The sequence below is a fragment of the Podarcis raffonei genome, chromosome 11 (assembly GCF_027172205.1).
Source record: "Podarcis raffonei isolate rPodRaf1 chromosome 11, rPodRaf1.pri, whole genome shotgun sequence".
Lineage (NCBI taxonomy): Eukaryota > Metazoa > Chordata > Lepidosauria > Squamata > Lacertidae > Podarcis > Podarcis raffonei.
In genome coordinates this window covers 8,539,529-8,564,806 of record NC_070612.1, presented here as the reverse complement: position 1 = coordinate 8,564,806, position 25,278 = coordinate 8,539,529, and the positions used below count along the sequence as shown (strand labels likewise).

The 25,278-nt window shown below is 45.8% G+C and overlaps 1 protein-coding gene across 4 annotated transcripts in view; it reads left to right on the top strand.

The window, feature by feature from the left end:
* Positions 1 to 25,278, top strand: part of EPG5 (ectopic P-granules 5 autophagy tethering factor) — an 80,978-nt gene that overhangs the window by 37,198 nt on the left and 18,502 nt on the right. For all 4 annotated transcript variants that reach the window (XM_053407582.1, XM_053407581.1, XM_053407583.1 and 1 more), the window contains exons 22-37: positions 2,714 to 2,880; positions 4,079 to 4,306; positions 5,856 to 5,979; positions 7,715 to 7,859; positions 9,475 to 9,646; positions 10,635 to 10,797; positions 11,650 to 11,792; positions 12,466 to 12,622; positions 13,638 to 13,832; positions 15,437 to 15,650; positions 16,741 to 16,898; positions 18,348 to 18,555; positions 19,859 to 19,934; positions 20,932 to 21,035; positions 23,205 to 23,380; positions 24,318 to 24,503. In XM_053407582.1, the coding sequence (XP_053263557.1) occupies positions 2,714 to 2,880; positions 4,079 to 4,306; positions 5,856 to 5,979; positions 7,715 to 7,859; positions 9,475 to 9,646; positions 10,635 to 10,797; positions 11,650 to 11,792; positions 12,466 to 12,622; positions 13,638 to 13,832; positions 15,437 to 15,650; positions 16,741 to 16,898; positions 18,348 to 18,555; positions 19,859 to 19,934; positions 20,932 to 21,035; positions 23,205 to 23,380; positions 24,318 to 24,503 (2,616 nt within the window). The remainder of the gene's footprint in view (positions 1 to 2,713; positions 2,881 to 4,078; positions 4,307 to 5,855; positions 5,980 to 7,714; positions 7,860 to 9,474; positions 9,647 to 10,634; positions 10,798 to 11,649; positions 11,793 to 12,465; positions 12,623 to 13,637; positions 13,833 to 15,436; positions 15,651 to 16,740; positions 16,899 to 18,347; positions 18,556 to 19,858; positions 19,935 to 20,931; positions 21,036 to 23,204; positions 23,381 to 24,317; positions 24,504 to 25,278) is intronic.

Genomic DNA, 25,278 nt, shown 5'->3' with positions numbered 1-25,278 from the left:
CCGATCGTATGGTCAGCGGTTCGAATCCCCGCGGCAGGGTGAGCTCCCGTCTTCGGTCCCAGCTCCTGCCCACCTAGCAGTTCAAAAGCACTCTTAAGTGCAAGTAGATAAATAGGTACCGCTTTATAGCGGGAAGGTAAATGGCATTTCCGTGTGCTGCGCTGGTGCAGGCTCGCCAGAGCAGCTTTGTCACGCTGGCCATGTGACCCGGAAGTGTCTCCGGACAGCGCTGGCCCCCGGCCTCTTAAGCAAGATGGGCGCGCAACCCCAGAGTCGGTCACGACTGGCCCGTACGGGCAGGGGTACCTTTACCTTTTCCTTTTATTTACAGCAACAGAACACGGATCTTTTGCTAGCTCTCTCGGACACGACTCACAACTCCTACACTGACACACAGAACTCTGAACACTGAACTAACACATTCCATTTAGTAGGCCATTAATTAGCACTATTGGATGGCATTCCAATAGACCTGTTGAGATTAGATGTAGAATGGTGGGCCAATAAACTTGTACCGCTTTTTAATTCTATCTATCACTCAGCTCTTGTACCTAAGTCGTGGAACAACTCAATAGTGGTACCAATCTTTAAAAAAGGTGATAGGAATTGCCAAGAGAACTACAGGCCTATAAGTTTGTTACCATGCATAAGTAAAATCTATGCCAAATCTCTGCTTATTAAATTGGAAGAATGGATGCTGACAAAAGGTCTACCTGGTAAAGAGCAGGCTGGTTTTAAGGCAGGCTCGTCAACTCTTGACCAGTGTCTAGTGTTAAGTCATCTTGTGGATAAATATGTCATGAGAAATAAACGAAAACTCTTTGTGGCATTTGTGGATTTTAAAAGTGCCTTTGATTCGGTCGATCGCAATAAACTATGGACTAAACTAGAACACCTTGGTATCGACCCATATCTACTTACACCGATTCAAAGTTTACATTCTAATAACCAAATATATGTTAAAGTATCAAAAGATGGTAGACTTGCAGGTCCTATTCTGAATAATCGAGGAGTTAGGCAAGGCTGTATCTTGGCCCCTACCCTATTTAATTTATTTCTATCTGACCTACCATTATTTCTTCAAAATGCAACCACTCATACTCCTTATTTAAACAATAGCCCACTCTTTTTATTACTTTATGCAGATGATGCTGTAATTATTTCACTCTCTGTTTTGGGTTTAAAAAAATTATTTAAGAGTTTCTCAAACTACTGCTCTCTCAATAATCTCAAAATTAATTATGATAAGACAAAGATTATGCAATTCAGAAAGAGAGGGAACCCAAAAGGCTGTATAATTAATGGACATCTAATACAGGAAGTTAAGCACTTCAATTATCTGGGAATCACATTCAAAAATAATATGAACTGGAATACACATATATGTGCTGCAATAGCTAAGGCCGAAGTGACAGCCCACCATATTAAATCCTATTTTTTTTCTCCAGTAGGAAACAGATTTATTCCAGCTGTATTGCAAGTGATTGACATGAAACTCTGTGCCCAACTTCTATACGGCACACCAGTGTGGATTTCAGGTGACCTCAAGAGGTTGGATAAATTTCACGCATCCCTTTTGAGGTCATTATTAGGACTTGCAAACTCTGTAAAATATGAAACAATATGTTGTGAGCTGGGAATACTGCCTTTATCAGTAAGGGCATGGCTGAGGACCTTGAAATATTGGATCTTCCTCCATTATAGAGCCCTATCCCCTAATACTATACTTTACGATCTTTTAAGTGATAGGGCAATCTACAATCTATCAGTGATTTGTAGGAGAAAACTGGATTCGATAGGGCTCACTTTAACTGATTTTGAAATCTCTGATCTCAAAGATATATGGGAAATTATCAGGAAGACCCTCACAGAAAAAAGTGTTCTCGCCATGCTTGAGGTTGCAAAGCGCAGCACCTGCTCTCCTATCCACCTAAATCTCCCTTTGTGTAGAGATTTCCAAAAGGGATACATGACAAATCTGAAGAAACATGAATCGTGTAGGCTGTTTATGTTGGCCAGATTTAACATGTTTCCCTCGGCGGTAGTGAGAGGAAGATACTTAGCTATCCCAGAATCAGAGCGTCTCTGTAAATGCAGAAAACAGGAACCCGATACTCTAGAGCATATATTCTTTTCCTGTAATTTTGGCAGCTATGCCAGAAGACAATTATTTGAGGCCCTAAAATTTAATGGACAGTTTTTTACACAACCAACTGTTCAGGACCTGCTGGCGGACAGCGATGATCAAATTACTTTAATAGCGGCTGAATTTTTAAGTGCTGTCCATGAAGAAAGAATGGGCCATGATAAAGAGACTTAGTGGTTTTAATGGTAGGTGATGTTGCTGTGTTGTATTATATTATTTATGTACATTGATTTATTTTTTGGAGTTAAGAATAGGACTGGGATAAATTGTGTTCGCTGAGCCCGTATTTTATACAGTCTGTATATGATGTTTGTTTGTTAATGTGAGGTGTGATATGCCTAATAAAGGATTTTGAATTTGAATTTGAATTTGAATTAGCACTCCCTTTAGAGAGCTTGACCAATCAGGGAGTTGTCTCCATGTCTCTGTTATCACCAGGCAGACTTACTCCTTCAGATTGCCTTCTCTTCACAATTCTCTTCATAATTGACTCTGTGTGAGTAGCTGCACGTACACAGTTTCCCAACAACAGAAGGCGACGCAACCAACTTTCTTTTCTGTCTGCAGAAAGCTCAGAGCCAGCTAAAGCTGCCCATCGTCCCATCTCTCCAGCGGCTGCTGATTTATCGTTGGGCTCATCAAGCCCTCGTTACCCCCGCCGACCACCCGCTGCTCCCGCTCATCTGGCAGAAATTCTTCCTCCTCTACCTCCACCGCCCGGGGCCGCAATATGGGTGAATTCACATCTGGAGGGTTTTTATTTAATTATCGTTATTTATTTCATTTCCGTCTCGCTTCCCCACCAGGCGTCCTGAAACGATTTACCCTGTAATGACATAAGATAGAAGAACCGGCTAAAGACACTTGCACATTCAGAAACAATTTTAGGAAACGACTGCAAATATAAAGGCAGTTTAAAGACAACATGACATCAATTCAGATCCCAGGCAGATACCAGCTGGGATGAATGTTTTAGGAGGCTCATGAAAGGGGAACACATTTTGCTTTTTGGTTATATGGGTTGCTCTGCATGCAAAATGCCTTTGGCCGCCTGTTAAACCCTGGCAACATCCCCAAGTGAAAGGGTTCAGTTAGAGCGGGTGATAAAGAAAGGCAGCCTTCGGCCTGAGACCCTGGGGAGCTTCTGCCAGTCAGAGCAAACAACACTGGAGGTAGACAGGCAAATAGTCAAACCAGTAAAAGGCAGGTTTTTTATGTTTGTGTATTGGGGACGAACAGGTGGCAGTTCAGGAATCCTGGTTAAAACTGAAATTTCTCTTTACCAAGACACAGGAATCTGCCTCTCTCTGGATGCGCTAGGGCTCTCAGCTCCCACCAGCCTGAGCCAGCATAGCCAAATATATTTAGAAATGTGTATTAAGTTTTGTTTGTGTATTTCTTTTTAAAAATTGCAGAAATTGGACAAACTTAACAAAATAACTCATGCAACTGGAAGTAGACTGATTTGTCCATTGCTAAGTTTCATTATAAAGGAACGTGGGTGGTGCTGTGGGTTAAACCACAGACCTAGGACTTGTCAATCAGAAGGTCGGCGGTTCGAATCCCCGCGACGGGGTGAGCTCCCATTGCTCGGTCCCAGCTCCTGCCAACCTAGCAGTTCGAAAGCACGTCAAAGTGCAAGTAGATAAATAGGTACTGCTCTGGTGGGAAGGTAAACGGTGTTTCCGAGCGCTGCTCTGGTTTGCCAGATGGCCACATGACCCGGAAGCTGTACGCCGGCTCCCTCGGCCAATAAAGCGAGATGAGCACCGCAACCCCAGAGTCGTCCGTGACTGGACCTAATGGTCAGGGGTCCCTTTACCTTTAAGTTTCATTATGACCACCTTAGTCTCTTTTTCTTCAAAAGGGAAAAGGTCTACATAGCGCTTTTCTATGTGTTGGTTGTAAATGAGAAAGATTATTCTTTTTAAGGTTACCTGTAGATGGATGCATTGGGAAAAGGTTCTTCCAGAGTCCTGCTCATCTGGGCTTATTAAGCGACCTGAAGCATCGCCTGATCGAGGCTGCAGACTTCCACCACTCAGCCAGCAAAGCCCTCAGGCTGGAGAACCCGGCAGGGGGCAGCGAAAGCTTAGCAGAGAAAGGAGGTGGCAAGAAGGTCTACCTGACCTCCCCTGAACTGCACAAGGAGCTTGTCAGGTAATCATATATCTCCAAAGAAGACCTTGTCCTGAAGCAGAACCTGGGGTGCTGTTTTTCTGGAGCATCTTATGCCTCCAGTCACAGTTCACCCATCCCTTGCCTCTCCTGGTATGGCCCGCAGAGGACCTTAAGGTCCATGAATAACCATAGTTTAGAGGTCCCGGGCCCTAAGGAAGTCAGACTATCCTCCACCAGGGCCTTCTCAGTGATGGCTCTGGCCTGGTGGAATGCTCTGTCCCATGAGATTAGGGCCATTCAGGATTTAACCTCCTTCCGCCGGGCCTGTAAGACAGAGCTATTCCGCCTGGCCTTTAATTTGAATTCAGCCTGATCTTTTATTTCTCTTCCCTCCCCCTCCCCTTTTATGAAGATCACTCGCTCTGAGACCCCACAGCTAATTCTCCCCTGGCCTCCTCGCTGGCCCAAGTAGGACCAATTCAGCCAGCTAGCCCTGGGGATTATCTAATTGATTTTTGAATTTTATTGTTATTCATGTTTTTATACTTTTATATATTTTATGCTGCTTTTATAATTAAGTGTTTTAAATTTGTTGTTAGCCGCCCTGAGCCCAGTTTTTGAACCAGGAAGGGCGGGGTATAAATAAAAATGTATTATTATTATTATTATTATTATTATATCCCTGCCTCAGGGATGGACTTTAGATGCACGGTCTCCATGCATTCTAGTTCCGGAGAACCCTTTCTTAAACGACCTGCTTCCCTCAGATTCTCCTCTATGTGCTGCAAAGGATTTTGGAAAATGTTCTAGGGTGGGGGAACCCTTTTCAGCTCACAGGTGACATCTGCTTGGGGGCAGCCTCCTGGAGGCTACAGGCCATTGCCAAAGCAAATGGAGCAATGCTTGCGAATGTTACCTTTGTACACACCCCTCTCTGACTCTCATCCAGGCATTGGCAAAGTCCAAGGGCGCGTTCTGGGCAGGCAAGAACTCTTGAGAGGTGCAGCTTGGAAGGGTGTGTGGCCTGCGGGGTGGGGGGGAGAGATAATAATATTTTTTTTATTATTTATACCCTGCCTGGCTGGAGATAATAATAATAATAATAATAATAATTTTATTATTTAGATCCTCTGGCCAGGTTTCTCCTAGGTTTTCTTTCTTTGTTAAATAATTTTTTAATTAGTTTTTCAACATACCATTTTCAAAAACAATTAAGCGTACTTTTACATCTTACACAGTTTTTTTTTACTTCCATCAATCACATCTGAAAATTTTCCAATCTATTCACTTAATTTACATTTCTTATTTTCGCTATGACGTTTCTATCTCATAACTAATATCTCTCTTCTTTCTCCTCTTTGCAATATTTCATATATTTCTCCTTACAAAACTTCCTGTAGTCCTACTAGCGTAATTTGTTGATTACAGTTGCTCTTCAAATAATTCATATATTTCTTCCAATCTTCTGTGAATCTCTGGTTCCGCAGGTTTCGAATCCTTCTTTGTCATTTTATCCAATTCTGCATAGTCCGTTAATTTTGTTTGCCATTCTTCTTTCGTCGGAATTTCTTCTTGTTATGCTTTTCAGGCTTTTCAACACGTTTGTTTTGTGGTTGGAAGAAGAGAACTTTCAGAAGGGGGACACGTACATCCCCTCCTTACCAAAGCAATATGATGCCCACAGGCTCGCGAAGATCATGCAGAACCAGCAGGTAATGTGCAGGGTCAAAGGTGAGGTTGCCATAACTCTGTCCCCCCCGTAATACAGCTCCAATTTAACAATTAACTTTGCGGGTTGCCGTTCCCTGGAAAATCCATCAACCCCCAACACTTTACTCTTCTTGGACTCTGGCGGAAACCTGCCTGTTCCAGAAGACTTTCAGCTTATTGATCTCTTTGTAATTTTTTTAATATAAATGATGTTTCTAGCAGATGCATTTTAATGTAGAGCATCATTTTCATGTACTGTAAGCCAGCCTTCACTTACCGGGTGCCCTCTATTTTTTAAAAAAATAATTTTTATTGTGTTACAAAAAACATTTCAACCATACTACCACTAAATATAATTGAGAAATAAAAATTACATACATCAATATTTAGTTGGTTATTTGTTATTTACCATCTTGTTTCCTCCCAAACATTCCATACAAAACACACATATGTACAGACATATGTACACACATATGTACATACAGCTCTCCTCCCCGCCCTCCCTCTAATGGTTCTCTCCAGTAATTTTTCTATTGGTCTTTAACCTACTTCCCATAAGGTAACAATAAAGGTAAAAGTAAAGGGACCCCTGACCATTAGGTCCAGTCGTGACCGACTCTGGGGTTGCAGCGCTCATCTCGCTTTATTGGCCAAGGGAGCCAGAGTACAGCTTCCGGGTCATGTGGCCAGCATGACTAAGCTGCTTCTGGCGAACCAGAGCAGCGCATGTAAACGCCGTTTACCTTCCCGCCGGAGCGGTACCTATTTATCTACTTGCACTTTGACGTGCTTTCGAACTGCTAGGCTGGGAGGAGCAGGGACCGAGCAACGGGAGCTCACCCCGTCGCGGGGATTCGAACCGCCAACCTTCTGATTGGCAAGCCCTAGGCTCAGTGGTTTAACCCACAGCGCCACCCGCATCCCCACATGTATATTACGTATTGGGTTCTCAGGAAGCCCAGCTTCGTTCTCAAAACTGTCGGGATCAAGCCTTAGTCAGAGGAATTTGCCATTCTCCAGGCACCCGGCTTGAGTTCCTTGTTGACCTCCCCGTCTGCGACTCCCGGCAAGATCAGGCGAGATCTCAATCGGCGATCCTCCTCTAACGTGAGAAGAACACACCACTCCTCCCCTCCATCCCCAGGGAGGGGAAAGAGACAGACAGAAATGTATTTACATGCCTTTATTTCTGTCCTTCCAGCAGTACAGAGAAACGTGACTGCACTCTCTTAACACCAACAGCAGAGAGAGAAAACACTCCTCCCCTGTACTTCCAGTACAGGTCATGTGACACTCTGAGCTAACATCCTGTGCTCAGTACAATGAATAGACTGTTCCTTTGTTCCCACGGAACAGTCCCAAACATCAACATCCTGTTTGGCTTTCCAGCCACCTGGAGCTCGCTGCTGCATTGCTCCTTTTTCGTAACAAATACTTCATTCTTTCTTTGTGGAGGAAACCTCAACCCATTGGACGGAACCCCCATTAGGGAGGAGCTTCATGCAAGCCACGCCCCTTTGGGGAGAGGTTGGAATTGCATTCCTCATGGTGGGGTTGAGCTTATGAGGAACCACAACGGACCATAAGATGGACACCAGTGGGAGGTTCTCTGTTGCTCTGCTTCTCTACCCATATCCGATGCCCCTGCCGCCATGATGTAAAAGAGACTGGGAGCGTTCCCTTCCACGGCCATCCATATTTGCCCACCTGTGTTTCTTTTCTCTCGTCCCGTCGTAGGATTTGTGGATAGAGTTTGTGGACACTGAGCGCGTTCAGCACGAATTCCAGGAAGTGCTGGACTCTTGGTTCCAAGTCAAGGTAGAATCGCATGCAGCCTCAAGTACTTTGTCTGCACAGGCGGACTTCACGGACCCTCTGCTAGGTAAGCAATGCTCACGGTGCTTAGAAACAACAACAAGACGTCAGTGTTTTAACTGAGATTTTTGCTTGCAGTACTTTAATGGTCCAGCCATTTTGGATCGTTAATAGAGAAAAGGCATTTGTAACTCCAGTTTCCTTAGTAATTGCTGCAGTGATTGTATTTATATACTCCTACCTTTTGGTGGAAAAGTAAAAACCCACTTAGATTAAAATGCTCACAAGAACTTTTGTTCCTTAAGTAGGTCTTCTTGATAAATTTATATGCTGAGCCTACAGTTCCAATTTGGCAATCCCTATAATCTGTTTCTGCAAAACTACACGTGTGTTTTTAGTGCAATGCACGCTTGCATTTTTTAATTTTTTAAAAAATTGCTCAGAATAGTGAGTAGGCGAACCTCTCTTCATAAGGGGAGACTGCTGAAAGAAATGATCTTCATGTTGTTTCCACTTTGATATTCTTACATTAATCTTGCTTTCAGAGTAGGGTAGGTGGGGGGTTATTATTTTGCTGTTTTGTTTTACTTATTTATATGTTTTTATCCTGTGTTTTATTCTGTGAACAGCCCTAAGAGCTTGTGTTGAAGGGTGCTATGAATGAACGAATGAATTAAATCAATAAATACATTCATTCATTCACTCCTGAGAAGGGTGAGTAGATTACAGTGGTACCTCGGGTTACAGATGCTTCAGGTTACAGACTCCGCTAACCCAGAAATAGTACCTTAGCTAAAGTGGTCTTCAGGTTAAGAACAGTTTCAGGTTAAGAACGGACCTCCAAAACAAATTAAGTACGTAACCAGAGGTACCACTGTATCTAAATTTCCTCGCTTGATAATTGGTTAAAAGTTCTGCAGGTTTAGTCTGCTCAGGTCTTCTGAGTTGAAGCCCATAAAGTTCTACTCAAGGTTGGCCCATTGAAGTTAATGGATGCTGGTTAGTCATGCCCATTAATTTTAACAGGTCCATTCTGAGCAGAACTAAAATGGGATGGAGCCCCATGTTTGGAAGTTGGCAGTCATAGGAAGAGTCTGACTTTCACAAGCTTAGTACCAGGCAGAGGGCCTTTTTGGTAGTGGAATGCCCTCCCATCAGGTGTTAAGGAGATGAGTGATTATATAACATTTAGGAAACATCTGAAGGCAGCCCTGTATAGGGTTTAATTTTTAAATGTTTTATTATGTTTTTATATATGCTGGAAGCTGCCCAGAGTGGTCAGTCAGATGGGCAGGGTACAAGTAATAAATCATCGTCATCGTCATTATTATTATACCTGCAAGCTCATAAGTGGTCATCTCCTCTTACGTGGTGACCATTCAGAGTAGTCAAAGCAAACCAGACCCAGACCACAGTTTGATATCCAGGTTTGTCAGATAACCTGCTCAGTAGAATTAAAGAGTAACCGGGGGAGCCAGGAGGCACTGGTGGGGAATCCAGTTGATCCCGTGTTGTAAAGTGTGGTGTTTCAGTTTTGCAGAGGATCAGAAATGAATGGCATTGTAAGAGCCTTCTTAAAGGTTTGAAACGATTTCTCAGTGCAAATTTTGCTTTCCACCTGTTGCTGATCAACCAGAAAGCGGTGTGACTGGTGACCGCTTCACATGCCTCTTCTCTTTCAGCCAAAGAGAGAATCATCAGCAGCTTAAAGAAGTATGACGCCCCCCAGCCCCCTCTCCCCCTTCAGCCGATGAAAGCTCCTGTGCCTGCTATTTCTCCCGCCAGCTTGGTGAATCAGAGAGAAGCCAGAGAGCTGGTTCGCTCCAACCTCAGCATCCTGCAGCACCGTGCCAAGTGAGACACAGGCTTCCTTGTCGTTGTCTTTGTGCATCTCTCCTCTGTGTTGTGTTGAGCCCCTTTAAGTGTAGCCCAGCCTCCAGGCTGCCTCCTCCCTCTCTTCCTTCGGACAGGGAGAAACCCTGCCGCAGGCCTGTGTTAGGTGCTCTGGGTGCTGCATGCAAACCTTTGGGGCATCACTTTCCTCTCTTCTTTTGAAGGACTGGGTTTCTGTGCAGTCAGTCTGTAACGGGACCCCAAATCTTCATTTTTCCTCCCCCAAGGGAGCATTTCTAAAATGCATTAATTTGAGCTCTTGAGTCAATGTATAAACAGAAAGCCAGCTGTATAAACAGCTGCTCAAAGCCCTCTCCTTTATCAGTCCGTGACGGCAATGGATGGCCTTGCCAGTTCCGTGCAGCAGGGATGGACCGTCTGGGTATTATCTTACATCCTGATCACAAAGACGCACAGACCTTGTCAGGTCTGACAAGAGACCTGGGAACGGCGCCAGGAGTGCTCTTAGAGTTGGTGACCTCCTGCCCCAAGATAAGAGTATAGGAACAGGAACAACCTTTTATGGTCAAGAGTACCGGAACAGGAATATCTGTTTATGTATGTCAACTTACGTGTATAAGCTGACGTGGTTGGATTTCTGGGGAAGGGTGGAGAGGGTGCCTGGAGGGTATATATACTGCATGAAATTTCTCCTTTCTTTGGACTTGCTGTGAACTGACCACACAAGTGCCTTCTGCTATCCGGAGAGCAGAATAAACTCTTTCTCTGAATCAACCTCGGTGTCATTTGACTTCCTTTCTCCCTCCTGGGAGCAACGCAGACCCCACCAGTCGGTAAAGTCTAAGAAGGCTACACTTTCTTATGTACAGTATCCATGGCTAGAAAAAGAATCCCATGTGCCTGGTAGCCTAAATGTTTGAGTAGAGCTCTATTATTATTATTATTATTTTGGTTAATGTATGGCTTGCTGCCGCTGTTGATTTTTCAGGTCTGCAGCGCTCCGAGAGTCCCAGCAAGTTGCTTTCAACAGCGAGATCCTGGACACGCTGCCAAAACTTTACAGCAACAGAGAAGAGCAAGTTACTCACCATCTGGAGTGTCGGGGCAGCTCTGGGAAAAGTTGCCAGGGAGCAGCTCTCGTGACAGTCCAGGTTGGAAGAGACACCTCTCCCTTCTACAGTTTGAGGGCCTCGGCCAGCCCCACGTCCTCATTTCTAAGCGCTATGGGGTGGGTTGTTGAGTACAGGGGTTGTATTCAACTTAGCAATGTCCTAGACTGGTTGGACGTGGAGGGACTGGTTGGACTGGGAGGAACCAGCTGGGGAACCCCCAAGGGACTGGTCCAGCGTCACCCAGTACTACTACTACTACTACTACGACTACTAATTTATTATTTATACCCTGCCCATCTGGCTGGGCTTCCCCAGCCACTCTGGGCGGCTTCCAACAAAATATTAAAATACAGTAATGCATCCCTAATGCTTCCCTAAACAGGGCTGCCTTCAGATGTCTTCTAAAAGTCTGGTAGTTGTTTTTCTGGTGGGAGGGCGTTCCACAGGGCGGGTGCCACTACCGAGAAGGCCCTCTGCCTGGTTCCCTGTAACTTGGCTTCTCACAGTGAGGGAACCGCCAGAAGGCCCTTGGCGCTGGACCTCGGTGTCTGGGTAGAACGATGGGGGTGGAGACGCTCCTTCATATATACAGGACTGTTTAGGGCTTTAAAGGTCAGCACCAATACTTTGAATTGTGATTGGAAACGTACTGGGAGCCAGTAATCTTCATGGGTGAGTTCGGGAGTTGAAATCTGGTCTCCCAGGTCCCAGTCCAACACTCTGATCCCCACAACACACACATGAACACACTTTCTTCCTTATTCCTATGGATACTAGATACTTGCTCTAAAAATCCCAGGGGGAGATTCTGTGTCAGAGTCACATTCTGGGCCTCTGTGATGCTGCTTGCCTTGCGTGGGCCCTGCTGTAACTCACTGTTCCCTCTTTAAGTTTGAAGGGAAGCACAAAAACGAAGCCATCAGTCAGCAGCTTCATGCTCTGAAGAAAGAAGTGAAGCAGCTGCAGGCAGAGGCCTCTCAGCCCCCTTCTCTGAGTGTGGTGGAAGCCGCTGTGCACATGGAAAACTTTATAACGTAAGTTGCTGGGACATCTCTCTCTGGGGTCATGCTTCTCTGGTCCTGATGATGTCCAGTGCTGGAAACTTCAGGCATACAACTGGAATCTAGCTCAACATCTGTTTGGTGGGATAAAGCAAAATACAGTGGTACCTCGGGTTACATACGCTTCAGGTTACAGACGCTTCAGGTTACAGACTCCGCTAACCCAGAAATAGTACCTAAGGTTAAGAACTTTGCTTCAGGATGATAACAGAAATCGTGCGGCGGCAGCGGGAGTCCCCATTAGCTAAAGTGGTGCTTTAGGTTAAGAACAGTTTCAGGTTAAGAACGGACCTCCGGAACGAATTAAGTACGTAACCAGAGGTTCCACTGTACCTTTGTTTATCAGGCCGTGGGCAGGGCCCAAAGGACTCTATGCAAGGTTCTGTTCTGGTCCTGGTTCTTTGTAGCCTCTCCTCCTTCATACCATAGCCCCTCACAACCCCTTCAAATGTATTCTAAAAGGCCTCTTTTAATATATCCCAAACATAGATGGAAACTTCCTTCATCTTGAGAACCATCATGCAAAATTTTATTATTAAGAGATGTCTGATCATGCAAAGAACTTCCCAGAATGGGCAGCAGGTTGAATGGCTGCAGTGTGGCTTCCTGCGTAATATGTTTCCTAATTTCATTTGGTTTTGCACAGAGCTTTGATAAATATCTACAAGCTTCAGTCTACGCCCGGGATTCACAGAGTCGGGATCGACCTATTCTTTGCCGTGGTGGGGTTTGTCTGTGACGAAACACAACGGCATCCGCCTACGAGGCAGTTCTTCACCTCCTGCATTGAGATCCTTGGCCAAGTAAGCTGCTCTGGTCTAGAATTCTGTTTTGCTTGTTGCAAATGTTTTCTTTGTCATGGACGCTTTAGGCCTAACTTACACCTCCTTACCACCTTCTTGATGACATCCATGCAGCCGTGAAATTAAACCTCATAAATAAGTTTGAAGTGAGGATCTTCACCACTTTCCTTTTTTAAAAATAGTTTTTATTAAGTTTTTCTAATTTACATTTCAAGATGATCATTTAGACTTCCCTTCTTCTCTTTCCATGGTTCATTTTGCATACCATACATCCCTGCATATTTTACATGAATTAAATTATTCAGTAATCCATTGTTACACCATCAAAACTCATTTACACTGTTGAATTTATCTTAATGCTACCAGTGTTTTTAAATGTACACAACTTTCACCCAGATAATCAGTAAACATTTCCCAGTCTTCTTTAAATGTATATTCTTCTTGTTCTCTTTTTCTATATGTTAAATCTGCAAGCTGCGCATATTCCATCAATTTAAGTTGCCATTCTTTGATTGGGACCTCGCTCGGTTTCCGTTCGCTTTTCTAAGGCCCATTAATAGGTCTTGTCCAAGGCCCTTGTGTAAAATTGTCTTTGGTCCTCACTTAAGTGCAGGTATATCTATTAACAGAGGCTTGAACTGAAGACTGATGCTTCCGTAGTCCAAGTGTAGATGAGCTGTGGCAAAACCAAGCAGAATACAGAAGGGTCTTGCTGTGCTGTGTCTTTGCTGAACAAACCCCTAGATCTAAGTCTCTTAGTGTGGTGTAGTGGTTAAGAGCGGTAGTCTCGTAATCTGGGGAACCGGGTTCGTGTCTCCGCTCCTCCACATGCAGCTGCTGGGTGACCTTGGGCCAGTCACACTTCTTTGAAGTCTCTCAGCCCCACTCACCTCACAGAGTGTTTGTTGTGGGGGAGGAAGGGAAAGGAGATTGTTAGCCGCTTTGAGACTCCTTAAAGGGAGTGAAAGGCGGGATATCAAATCCAAACTCCTCTTCTTCTTCTTCTTCTTTCCAGGTGTTCATCTCCGGAACCAAATCGGAATGCAAGCCGGTGCTGCAAACAATCCTGAAGAATCGGAGGCTCTGCACACTCCTGTCTCCTTACTTCACTCCTGTTGCCTCCCCAGGAGAATTCGTCAGCTTGTATGAGAAAGTTGTGTCTTTCCTTGGCGACGACAACAGTGATGTCATTTTCATGCTGCTCACAAAGGCAAGAGGCTCTCAAAGTTCTCCTTTTTATGACCTGGAAAGTTGATTTCACATGGGTTTCCCTTTTTGAAGTGTTTGTGTGGGTCCACAGAGGGTGGAAGAATGTTAATGCAAGTACAGCCAAGCTAGACAAGTTTACTGAAATGTACTCCTTTAACCTGTGGTTTGGAGGCTTACTGTGCTAAGACGTTCCAGCATAACAATACAAAGCGAATGTCCGGCTTCTTCCAGGCTAGTGTAGATGGAACACCCCACACTCTTAGTCAGTGACCTGATTCCCCATTACACTAAACTATGGCTTGTTTAGCTTATCTGTGGTTTGCTTGAACACCTGAATGACGGTTTGCTATTTCGAACTAGCTATGGTTTGTTTGTGGCCCACAAATCAGAATATTAGAATTGAAGTTTACTTACAAATCTCAGCTTGTGTGAGCCATAGTTTCTCGTTATGTCCAAACACGCTACCCTGGGAGTAACCCTGGTTTGTTTTGATGCCCCTCTCCAGGTGCTTGCCTGGCTACAGAGACCCAAGGCAAGAGCAGTTAGTAAATGAAACCAACAGTAGGCAAAACAAGCCATGGTTTCTTTGCTCGTCTGCAAGGCTGCCCCTGGTTTGTTCAATAAACCATGGTTCGAACAAGCTGTGGCTTAAGGTTTGGGGCATACGCAGCTAGCATTAAGAAATCCAGAACGCATGCTTGCATCCTCCCCACTGCTCTCCTTGGATTGTGAAGTTCTTTTTTGTATCCCTAATCAGTGTTAACTTATGTTTTGAACCACCGTTGTTTGGAGCTGCTTCATTTTAACCCTGGTTGAAGACAAAGGAGAAGAGGGGGAAACTGGAATCGAATAAATATTCAGGGTCTCCCAACTTGTTTTATGCCTCTGATCAACAACAGTTTGGCTGCAGCGGCCCTCTCTCTCACATTCATTTTGAAAGGGCAGGCAGATTCCTATTTATTGCTTCTTTGTCTGAAGGTTACCCTTCAGGTGCTGGAAAACTATGCTCATTACTTCCTTTCTCGGATCTCCCAGTCCCCCGCAGCTCCATCCTCAAAGCTCTTTGTGGCGATCACACAGGGTCCCCGGACATTTCACTGTCTATTGATCCCTGTGCCACCACTTTATTTCTTGCTGCCACCACCCAGGCCCTACCTGGTACAATACTGAGTCCAGTCAGGGCTAAATTGGAACATAAACTTCTGTTTATTTATTGCAGTTTAACAAGCGTGTGGTTCCATAAACGGTATTGGTCAATTACGTACATGGGGTGCCTATCCAGACCTATAACTTCCTCTACCTGCTCTCACTCACTAAACCACCTCTCAGATATTTACTCGTCTTCCTAGCTCCTAACTGTTCCTGACTCAACGTATTTCGCTACACTAACTCAACCTACCCACAGACTCTATCCCAGTTCACTCCCACTCCAACCAACCACCCAACTCCCAACAAACTCCCCTCTTCGCCCCTTCCAGAGCTGGTTTTATAGTCCCTCTGACTCCACCCCCTGGGTCCTGACTGGGCAACCTGTTTAATTATTTCACCTCCAGCACTCTCTCATATGTTAACGTCACAATGCTCTTCCTCCTTTTCCTCTTCCAGTTTGACCTCCCTCAGTGGCTGCACAGCTCAAAGCCCCCGCTCTCTGAGCGGACCAGGCTTCTGGAGTCCATCCACTTGGCTCTCAAAGCCTGTGGCCTGGAGCCCGAGGAAGACCTTCTGATGCCTTTTTCGATCTTCTGCAAGCACTGGACTTGCCTTCTCCAATACCAGTTCCCCGACCACTACAGCAGCTACCTGCGGCTGCTCATGGAAAGTAAGTACCTGGTGGGGCACAACACCAGGTGGAGCCTTCAAGCCAAATTCAGCCACCTGTTTCAAAACAGCTGAATTGCACCGCTTCCACTGAAATTTGGTCCCACCTTTTGTGTGGGTGTGTCTGCATGTGTGGGATAGATGTAAAGTCCCCTGCCCTAAAACACTTCATACCTTGCAAGGAGAAAAAGCAGATTTCTGTGGCCTGTATAGATGCACACTAATCATACGCAAACAAAGAGGCGCTGCTCAGCTTTCTTACATTTTATGACTCACTTTTGCGATTGTTCCTTAGAAAAAGAAGAGAACGAAAGTTAAGATGCTTTAGACTTTTCTTGGTCTCTTGTGGACCTGCTGCGAAATACATAGCATTATAGATTGTAGAGTTGGAAGGGACCACAAGGGTCATCTAGTCCAACCCTCTGCAATGCAGGAATCTTTCTGCCTGAACCCAGGACCCTGAGATTTGTGAGTCTCATGCTCTACCCACTGAGCTATCCTCCACACTGGTTAGTTTATACTAAGCCCCACCTAATGCAGCGACGGGCACCTGTTTGGCTTGGCGGGTCACCCCTGTGGACCAATTAAAGTGGGACAAACCGCCTGTCAATCACCTTACATCCTTAAGAGTGCTTGGCACACGGCCGGTAGTCAGGGACATGGGATCTGTAGTGTGTGGGGACTTTGCCAGCCCTGCACTTGGCATTTCACCAATCAGAGGACTGGCGAAGCTGTTTTCACCACCAGTTGACCTTGTCCTTGAGCCCCAGCCCCCTGGAGGACTTGGCCGCATAGCCGAACTGGCAGGGTAAAACTGGCCGCCTACGGCCTGTGAGTTTAACCCTGCTTATAGAAGGGATCGCCTTCACAGCTGATCCAACTTTGTCTCTACCTTCCCACCCCTTATGTCAAATATAAGGATGGGCGTGAGACAGGTTGGGTGTGTTTTGAGTGAAATGGCCTCATGGGCCAAATTGGGAGCTGGGCCGCATTTGACCTGAGGGCCGGCGGTTCCCGACCCCTGCTCCCATGTAATTTCTGGTTATTGGCACCTGTTACTTGGACAATCTGCTCTGGGCCTGCTCCCTCAGGTTCCTCGGATCAGCTCCTGAGCCCTGACTGCTGGAAGGTGTCCCTGAAAGCCTTGGGCTGCGGCTCTGTGGCAGCGAAGAAAGATGCCGGGAAGGAGAACGCTGGCGAAAACATTGCGCTGCAAACTTCCGTGCAGCTGTTTCTGTCCGCAGATCAGGTGGGCGGCTGGTGTAGCGTTGCGATACGATCTCCTCGCGAACAAGGGGAAGGGCTGTAGCTCAATAGCGGAGCATCTTTCTTTCATACAGGAAGGATATAGTTTGAGGTTTCATGGGCACCAGGGAATATCCCCCAAAACACCATTTAGCCCATCAGTACCATGCTGGTGGGACGCGGGTGGCGCTGTGGGTTAAACCACAGAGCCTAGGACTTGCCGATCAGAAGGTCGGCGGTTTGAATCCCCGTGACGGGGTGAGCTCCCATTGCATGGTCCCTGCTCCTGCCAACCTAGCAGTTCGAAAGCACGTCAAAGTGCAAGTAGATAAATAGGTACCACTAGCAGGAAGGTAAACAGCGTTTCTGTGCGCTGCTCTGGTTCGCCAGAAGCGGCTTAGGCATGCTGGCCACATGACCCGGAAGCTGTACGCCGGCTCCCTCGGCCAATAAAGCGAGATGAGCGCCGCAACCGCAGAGTCGGCCACGACTGGACCTAATGGTCAGGGGTCCCTTTACCTTTACTATGCTGGTAACTTCAAACTTAAAGCACAGGCACTACATGTCTATGATTAAGTAGGAAGGAGGGTATTTAAAAGGATCTGCGTGTAGCAAGGCTTCAATGACCCTCTGTCCTTGTTCCGTCAAGGCAAATGCTATGTAGCCGCTGGAAATTTAACGTCCTGCCATCTCTTCTTTTGGAAGGTAGATACAGAAAGATTCTGGATCTGTCCATGTAAGAGTGGTCACATAAAAACAGTGAGCCGTGTTCTATTTCATTGTATATTTTATTCAGATTCCAGAGCCTCTCTCATAACGCCCCTTGTATGAAAAGTGTCAGGGAGGACAGAGGAATGCTATTTAAATTGCCTCTTGTCCGGCCAGAATTCGTACGTCGCTAGAATTGTAGCTAGATTTTGTGCAACAGCCGTAAGTCAAAGAAAGCAAAAGAATACATAGCTGCATAAATCATCATAAACAGCTACAGTTCTTAGTTAAATCCCTTACTCTTTTAAACTTTTATGGCGTTTTATTCTCTCTGGACGCATATTTCAAGTACATTCCATTAGTATATTGATTGTTAAATCCCATATCAATCGTTTTTATTGCTTACGTAGAGAATTATGCAGAAATTCTGGTTTAATATGCTGGCTGTTTGCCGTAATAAACATTGATTGATTGATATTTAGCTGCTAGATGGAACTCTGGTGTGTGGCAGCCTCAGGCAGTTTCTTATTTCCTTGAGTGACGCTGTTACGATGCATCATCTAAGAGAGAGCTAGGTAGCAGGCCGGAATCTACTGGTAAATCTCTGGGTCGCCTACAGGAGGTGGTCCAAAATTTCCCATAATCTACTGGCGGCAAAGTAAAGTGGCAAGCTCTCCGTCTGGGATGGCGAGCCATAATCTGCTTTGTACATCTTCCCAGGCCTCAGAGCTTTCTTTCTCTGCAGGTCATGGAGACGATCGACTGGCTTTCCGACTACTTCCTGAAGCTGCGCTTGTCTTCGCAAGACTTCCGGAGCTTTGGCCTGTTCTCCAAGTGGGCTCCCTACATAGCCGAAGTGACCTGCTTCGCCGAGTATCTCGTCAACCGCCTGGTGGACTCGGAAGTGGCCAACTTGGCACGAGAGCCAGTCGGCAGCGGCAGGACTCTGGAAGGTAACACACAGGCAAGAGTGTCAAGCAAACTGACACGGCCATCCTGAGGTCCCTGTGTTTTGGGAGGCTAGCATAATAATAATAATAATAATAATAATAATAATAATAATAATAATAATAATTTTTTATTTATACCCCACCCTCCCCAGCCAAGACCAGGCGCAGGGCGGCTAACACCGGCATAAAAACAATTGATTGAAATACAACTTAAAAACAAGATTAAAATACAACATTAAAGTGCAGCCTCATTTCAGTAGGAACGCAAATCAAAAACTTTTTTGGGGATGAAAACGTCAAATCTCCTCCAAGGCCAACTATCCAGACTGGTCCTACGTGGGCCAGAAAAAAGCCAGGGAAGTCCCCAAATAGGAGTTCCATCACAGAAAGAGAAAGGAAGAAAGAGGGGAAGGGGATCAGGCTGATTCCAAGCCAAAGGCCAGGCGGAACAACTCTTGTCTTACACGCCCTGCGGAAAGAAATCAGATCCTGCAGGGCCCTGGTCTCATGAGACAGAGCGTTCCACCAGGCCGGAGCCAGTGTTGAAAAGGCCCTGGCTCTGGTTGAGGCCAATCTGACTTCCTTAGGGCCCAGGACCTCTAGGGTGTTGCTATTTATGGACCTTAAGGTCCTCCATGGGACATACCGGGAGAGGCGGTCCCGTAGATACGAGGGTCCACGTAGGGTGACTGCTGCCATTGTGGCTGCCTCCCTTTTTGCCCTTCTCTGCCCCGCCCCAGGTTGAAAATATGTTTTGCTATCTCCTGGTTTCTCGGCACACTGTTTTGCTGGCTTCCGAAAGGTCACTGGCATTCCACACTCCCCTGTGTACAGTTGCACCTTGGATCCTGAACGCCTTGCGAGTCAAACGTTTTGGCTCCCGAACGCCACAAACCTGGAAGCGAGTGTTCCGGTTTGCGAACGTTCTTTGGAACCCGAATGGCCAACGCATCTTCCGATTGAGCTCCTGCGGCCAATCGAAAGCCGCGCCTTGGTTGTCGAAGGTTTTCGGAAGTCGAACGGACTTCGGAACGGATTCCATTTGACAACCAAGGTACGACTGTACTTGTTTTTTGCAGTCTTAAGGACTTGCTTTAATTAAAAGAAGCAGCATAGCTAAAACTTTGGCTGCTGAAGTTGCTGACAACACATAGTCCCAACTTTCGTTTTTTGCGTTGCAGGAAGTTGGGGCCCTTTCAACTCTACAGTTCTACGATTTTACCTCTTTTGAAGAAAGCGGTTAGATGTTTGTGCTGTGAAAATATCTCTGCTATTTTGCACATGTGTTTTTTCTCCTCCTTCCCAGCGCTGCGCTCTTTGCATTTGGTCATCACCAGACTTTTTAGGCCTTGGATCCTGGTTTTGGAGCGAGAAGACGCAAGGTGAGTAGGAAGTCGAAGGGAGGAAACATTTCATGTGTCTGTGTCTGTGAAAGGGCATTTGTGTGATTCCATTTGCGCTAATCAGTCAGCTCCTCGTTTATTTCTTTTTTTGGGAAAAAAAAGCTTTATTGAATTTTAATAATGATGAGCAAGTTATAGAAAAAAGGAAAGGAAAGAAAAATGGTCTTTAATGTTTTTTTTAAATAAACACTAAGCTGTCACAATTGCCAATAAGGAAAGCAATAGGATACAGCTGTGTGATTTACTGAATCAATAATGAAACATACCTCGAGGAAAATGATATGTATTTGATACAATTCTTTGACTCCAGTTACAAAAGGTTCCACAGTCTAAATTGAAAGAATTACAAGTGTTTATTAAGAGATTTTAAAAAAATAACCTTGGATTGTACTCTGAATACAGAAACTTTGGTCCCTGGACACTCTTTGCTAATTGATATGAATGTATGTTTTTATCTACAGCTCTGTTAAGAATACAGTCGTACCTTGGTTTTCGAACAGCTTAGTTCTCGAACATTTTGGCTCCTGAACACTGCAAACCCGGAAGTGACTGTTTCGGTTTGCGAACCATTTTTGGAAGCCGAATGTCCGACGCTGCTTCCATGGCTTCCGATTGGCTGCAGGTAGCTTCCTGCAGCCAATCAGAAGCCACACTTTGGTTTCTGAACGTTTTGGAAGTCGAGCGGACTTCTGGAATGGATTCCATTCGACTTCCAAGGTACGACTGTACTGTATATTCATTTAATGAGCGTGCTTGCTCTTAAATACTGGGCATTTCTCTTTTTTGCATTTCCTGTGCTACACTGGGATAGATGGCCCCCAATGGTTTGAATTGGCACAAGGCAATTTTATAACCTTATATTGGTTGACCTCTTGAAATTGTGATAGGGCGCCAGGAAGCAGGTGGAGGGTAGTGGCTCTGGTCTAAAATCTCTCTTACCTCTCTCCCTCTCCCCGCTACTTCTTCTTTAATCAAGCAAACAGACCTGTTACCCCTGGCTGGAGAGCGACACACCTGTGGCTTCAAATATGGTGCAGTTATACGCACACAGCATAGGAGTTCTGCACGAAAACTTTAAAGGTAGGCAAAAGTCCATACTGGCAGCCATTAAATATATGCTTTAATATTTATGCCCGCCATGAATGTCTCCCTTCCTTAGCCTTTTTCTGAATTGCACATTATTTGTGTGTGGTTTTCGTTCCCACTTGTGCTATCCATGCTGCCAGGAAGGTGTTCATCCACCCAATTTCTCCAACAGGCGAGGCTTTTTTTATTTTTTTTATTATTATTATGAAGAAACTTGTTAGTTGCTTGCCATTCGAAGGTCTCCAAACAACGTAACAGCAATACACCCACACAACGCATAAGAGAAGGCAAAAAAAGTGGGGACCATTCATCTTTTTCTTTTTTTTAAAAAAATTATTTATACTTTTCAGATTTATACATTTCACTGATTTTACAATCATTTTGACATTTCGAAACTTGACTCCCTTCCCCAACTTTCTGCGGTTCCTTAAATTTATTTTTAATATCTTCTGCATATCCAAATTAGCTTAACTTGTTCATTTATTCATCTTCTTTAAAGATATACTCTTATGAAACTGCAGGTTATTACAATAACCCTGCCAGTGCTTTTATCTGTAAACATTCAATAAACCATTTCCGTTCTTTTATAAAAAGTTTGTTATCTTGATTTCTTATTCTTCTGGTAAGTTTCGCCGTTTCTCCATATTCCATAAGTTTTTGTACCCATTCTTCCTTTGCTGGGACTTCTCCTCCTTTCCATTTTTGGGTGAGTCACATTCTAGCCTCTGTAGTAGCATACATGAATACGTTTCTACAGTGGTGCCTTGCAAGACGAACGCCTCGCAAAACGAAAAACTCGCAAGACGAAAGAGTATTCCGTTTTGGAGGTGCTTCGCAAAACGAATTTCCCTATGGGCTTGCTTCGCAAGAAGAAAGCCCATAGGGAAATCTCCGCCAGCCTTCAGAAGAGGTCCTGGACCTCTTCTGAAGGCCGGCGGGGGGCAAAAGTCTTTGCTCCCCCCCGCCTGCCTTCCCGGGATAGCGGAGACTTCGCTGCCGCCCGCCAGCATTTTAAAAGCCCCCGGGACAGCGGAGACTTCTCTGCTGTCCCGGGGCGATCTGAAAATGCTGGCGGGCGGCAGCGAAGCAGAGAAGTCTCCGCTGTCCTGGGGGCTTTTAAAATGCTGGCAGTCGGGAGGAAAGCCCTCCTGTCCCCGGAGCTTGCGGGGTGGGAGGTGGGGAGAAGGGCTTTTCTTCCCACCGCCAGCCTTCAGAACAGCCTTCTGAAGGCTGGCGGTGGGAAGAAAAGCCCTTGTCCCCCCCCCCCAGCCTTCAGAAGAGGTCGGGGTACAGACTGTCCCCGGACCTGGTCTGAAGGCGGTTTCCATAGGAACGCATTGATTGATTTTCAATGCATTCCTATGGGAAACCGTGCTTCGCAAGACGAAAAACTCGCAAGAAGAAAAAACTTGCGGAATGAATTAATTTCATCTTGCGAGGCACCACTGTATACGTTTTAGGTAGTCCTGTCCCTATAATTCACAAGAGAAAAGCTTCTGGGTTTTTTAAAACGAACGCTACTTTAAACATCCTTTTCATTTCATTATATATTATTTCCCAGTAAGCCTTAACCTTACTATAAGACCACTACATATGAAAAAAGAACAACAATGGGAAGGCTGTTAGAATTCCTGCTCCGTGATTGCAGTCATGGGATTGTTGTCTTTCACATGACGGTATATGTTTTGACTCCACAGAGTGGGAAGTGACGGAGACAGGATGCCTATGTTACTGTGTTCCGTGAAGTGGGACTATTGTCCTTTGTTCTTTTTCTCTTTGCTGTCTGATGCTAGAGAGAGAGGGAGCCATGTTGCAGTGCTCCGTGTGTGTTTATATGTAAATAAAGTAGATTAGCCAAAATGCTGAGTTGCTGAGGTCTGTTACGCAAGCTGTGAAGACTCTGCGGATCCTTAAGTGTGCCGGTGTCTGTTGGCATCGGTCGCTGTGATGTTCGGGCAGAAGAAAGCTTTTGAAGCTCCCAGACCAGGAGGGAGAGAACATGCCAGTCGGGCATGTGTCTCTACCAGGGTTCTACTCGAGTGTAGGCTGAGCTCCTGACAAAGGCTACCTCATCTGATTCTATGGGACATCTTGTGGGCTTTCTGTAGGCAAGTGGTTGGCAGGATGCTGGGCTAAATTTGCCATTTCCATTTTCCGCTCCAGATAAACTGCTGCCAAGCCACCACGGGCCACTTTGGCTCCACCTGATGCACTACTGCGAGACGTGCACAGCCCCCAAAATGCCGGAGCACATTCTCTACACGTTCCACGCCGAGTTTGGCCGCCTTCCCTGGAAGGAGATGCATCCGGACCGGCAACTCATGGAAGAATTCTTTAAAGTAAGAGGCAGGTGCTTTGGATAGAGAACCATAGCGAGGGAGGGAAATCAGGGAAGGATGTTTGGAAGGAGCTCCCTGTCCTCTTCAGGCGGTGCAATTCAGGCGGCAGGTTATGCAACAGAGCCCTGAACCTGGGATGGCGAGTGTGTGGTCCTCCCAGTGGATGAAGAAGTGGGTAGGTCTGGTGGGTTTAATGAGGGTCTGTGAGCCAGAACCTCCCCACCCTAGTTACTATTGGCACCCAGGACGTTTCCGGGCACAATTCAGAGTGTTGGTGCTGACCTTTAAAGTCCTAAACGGCCTCGGCCCAGTATACCTGAAGGAGCGTCTCCACCCCCATCGTCCATCCCGGACACTGAGGTCCAGCTTCAAGGGCCTTCTGGTGGTTCCCTCCCTGCAGTGCTCTTCAAAGTGTGTTCAAGGAAATTGTGGGCTCCTCAAATGCCTGAAAGGGGTTTGCCCATGAGCAGAACAGCAAGGTTCCTTGTAAGACAGCTGTCCTGCCGCTGCCACTGCGTGTCTGCAGGGTGAGCGCTCCTGGGAGGCAATCCCAAATTTTGCCAGCACCCTCCCTGAACTGTACACCTGGAGAAGAGGGGTGAGGAACCAAATACTGTCCTTCTGGCCTCTCCAGCACCAAGGGCCTTCTGGCGGTTCCCTCCCTGTGAGAAGTGAGGTTACAGGGAATCAGGCAGAGGGCCTTCTCGGTGGTGGCACCTGCCCTGTGGAATGCCCTCCCATCAGATATCAAGGAAATAAACAGATATCAAGGAAATAAACGACTATCTGACTTTTAGAAGACATCTGAAGGCAGCCCTGTTTAGGGAAGTTTTTAATGTTTGATGATTTATCTTGTTTTTAATATCTTGCTGGAAGCCGCCCAGGGTGGGCGGGGTATCAATAATAAATTGTTGTTCTTTCCTTTTCACTTTTCCAGGTTGAGAGAGGCAGTCCCAAAAGCTGCTTCCTCTTCCTGGGCTCGGTTCTATGCGAGATCAACTGGGTCAGTGTCCTCTCTGACGCCTGGAATCCCAACCCGCCTCCGGGAACACAGGACATGATTGTGTGCCTGCTTTATATGGTGGTCCTTCTGGCAAAGGAAGAGCAACTTATAACCAGGGAGGTATGTCCCAGGACTAAGCAGCTCCCCCATCCTGCCCAACGGTTGTCCGCTAGACCCTCCCTCCCTCCCGAATTGAGCTGCTCAGACGTTTTCCTGTGCCAACCAAAGTTGGTACTGATTTCTGCTGCACAAACGGTTGCACGGAAAAATTCCATATCCCGCAGCAGCAGGAAGATGCTACTCTCCAGATCTCTTTCCACAGGACTTTCCTTGGGCCATGGCAGCTCACCGGTCCTGCTCTGCACATTGCAGAATTGCTTTTGCCCTGCTGGAATATGCCCTTGAAAGGGAATGTTCATGAGCCCAAATCTCTCTTGAACGCTTTTTTTTTTGGGGGGGGGGGTTCAAAACTGCAAAAATCTGATCTTTTATTTCCCTTCTCTTCCCTCCCCCTCCCCTTTTATGAAGATCACCCGCTCTGAGTCCCCACAGCTAATTCCCCCCTGGCCTCCTCGTTGGCCCAAGTAGGACCAATTCATCCAGCTAGCCCTGGGGATTATCTAATTGATTTTATTGTTATTCATGTTTTTATGCTGTATTTTATGATGCTTTTATAATTAAGTGTTTTAGATTTGTTGTTAGCCGCCCTGAGCCCAGTTTTTGAACCGGGAAGGGCGGGGTATAAATAAAATTTTATTATTAATAATAATAAGCAGAGGCTTAGCTGGAATGTATGCCACAGATCAGGTAAAGGCACCAACGAGGTTGAGAGGTGGTCAGCAAGGCTGAAAAGGAAAGTCAAGGAGGCTGTTAGGGCAAAGAAGACTTACTTTTC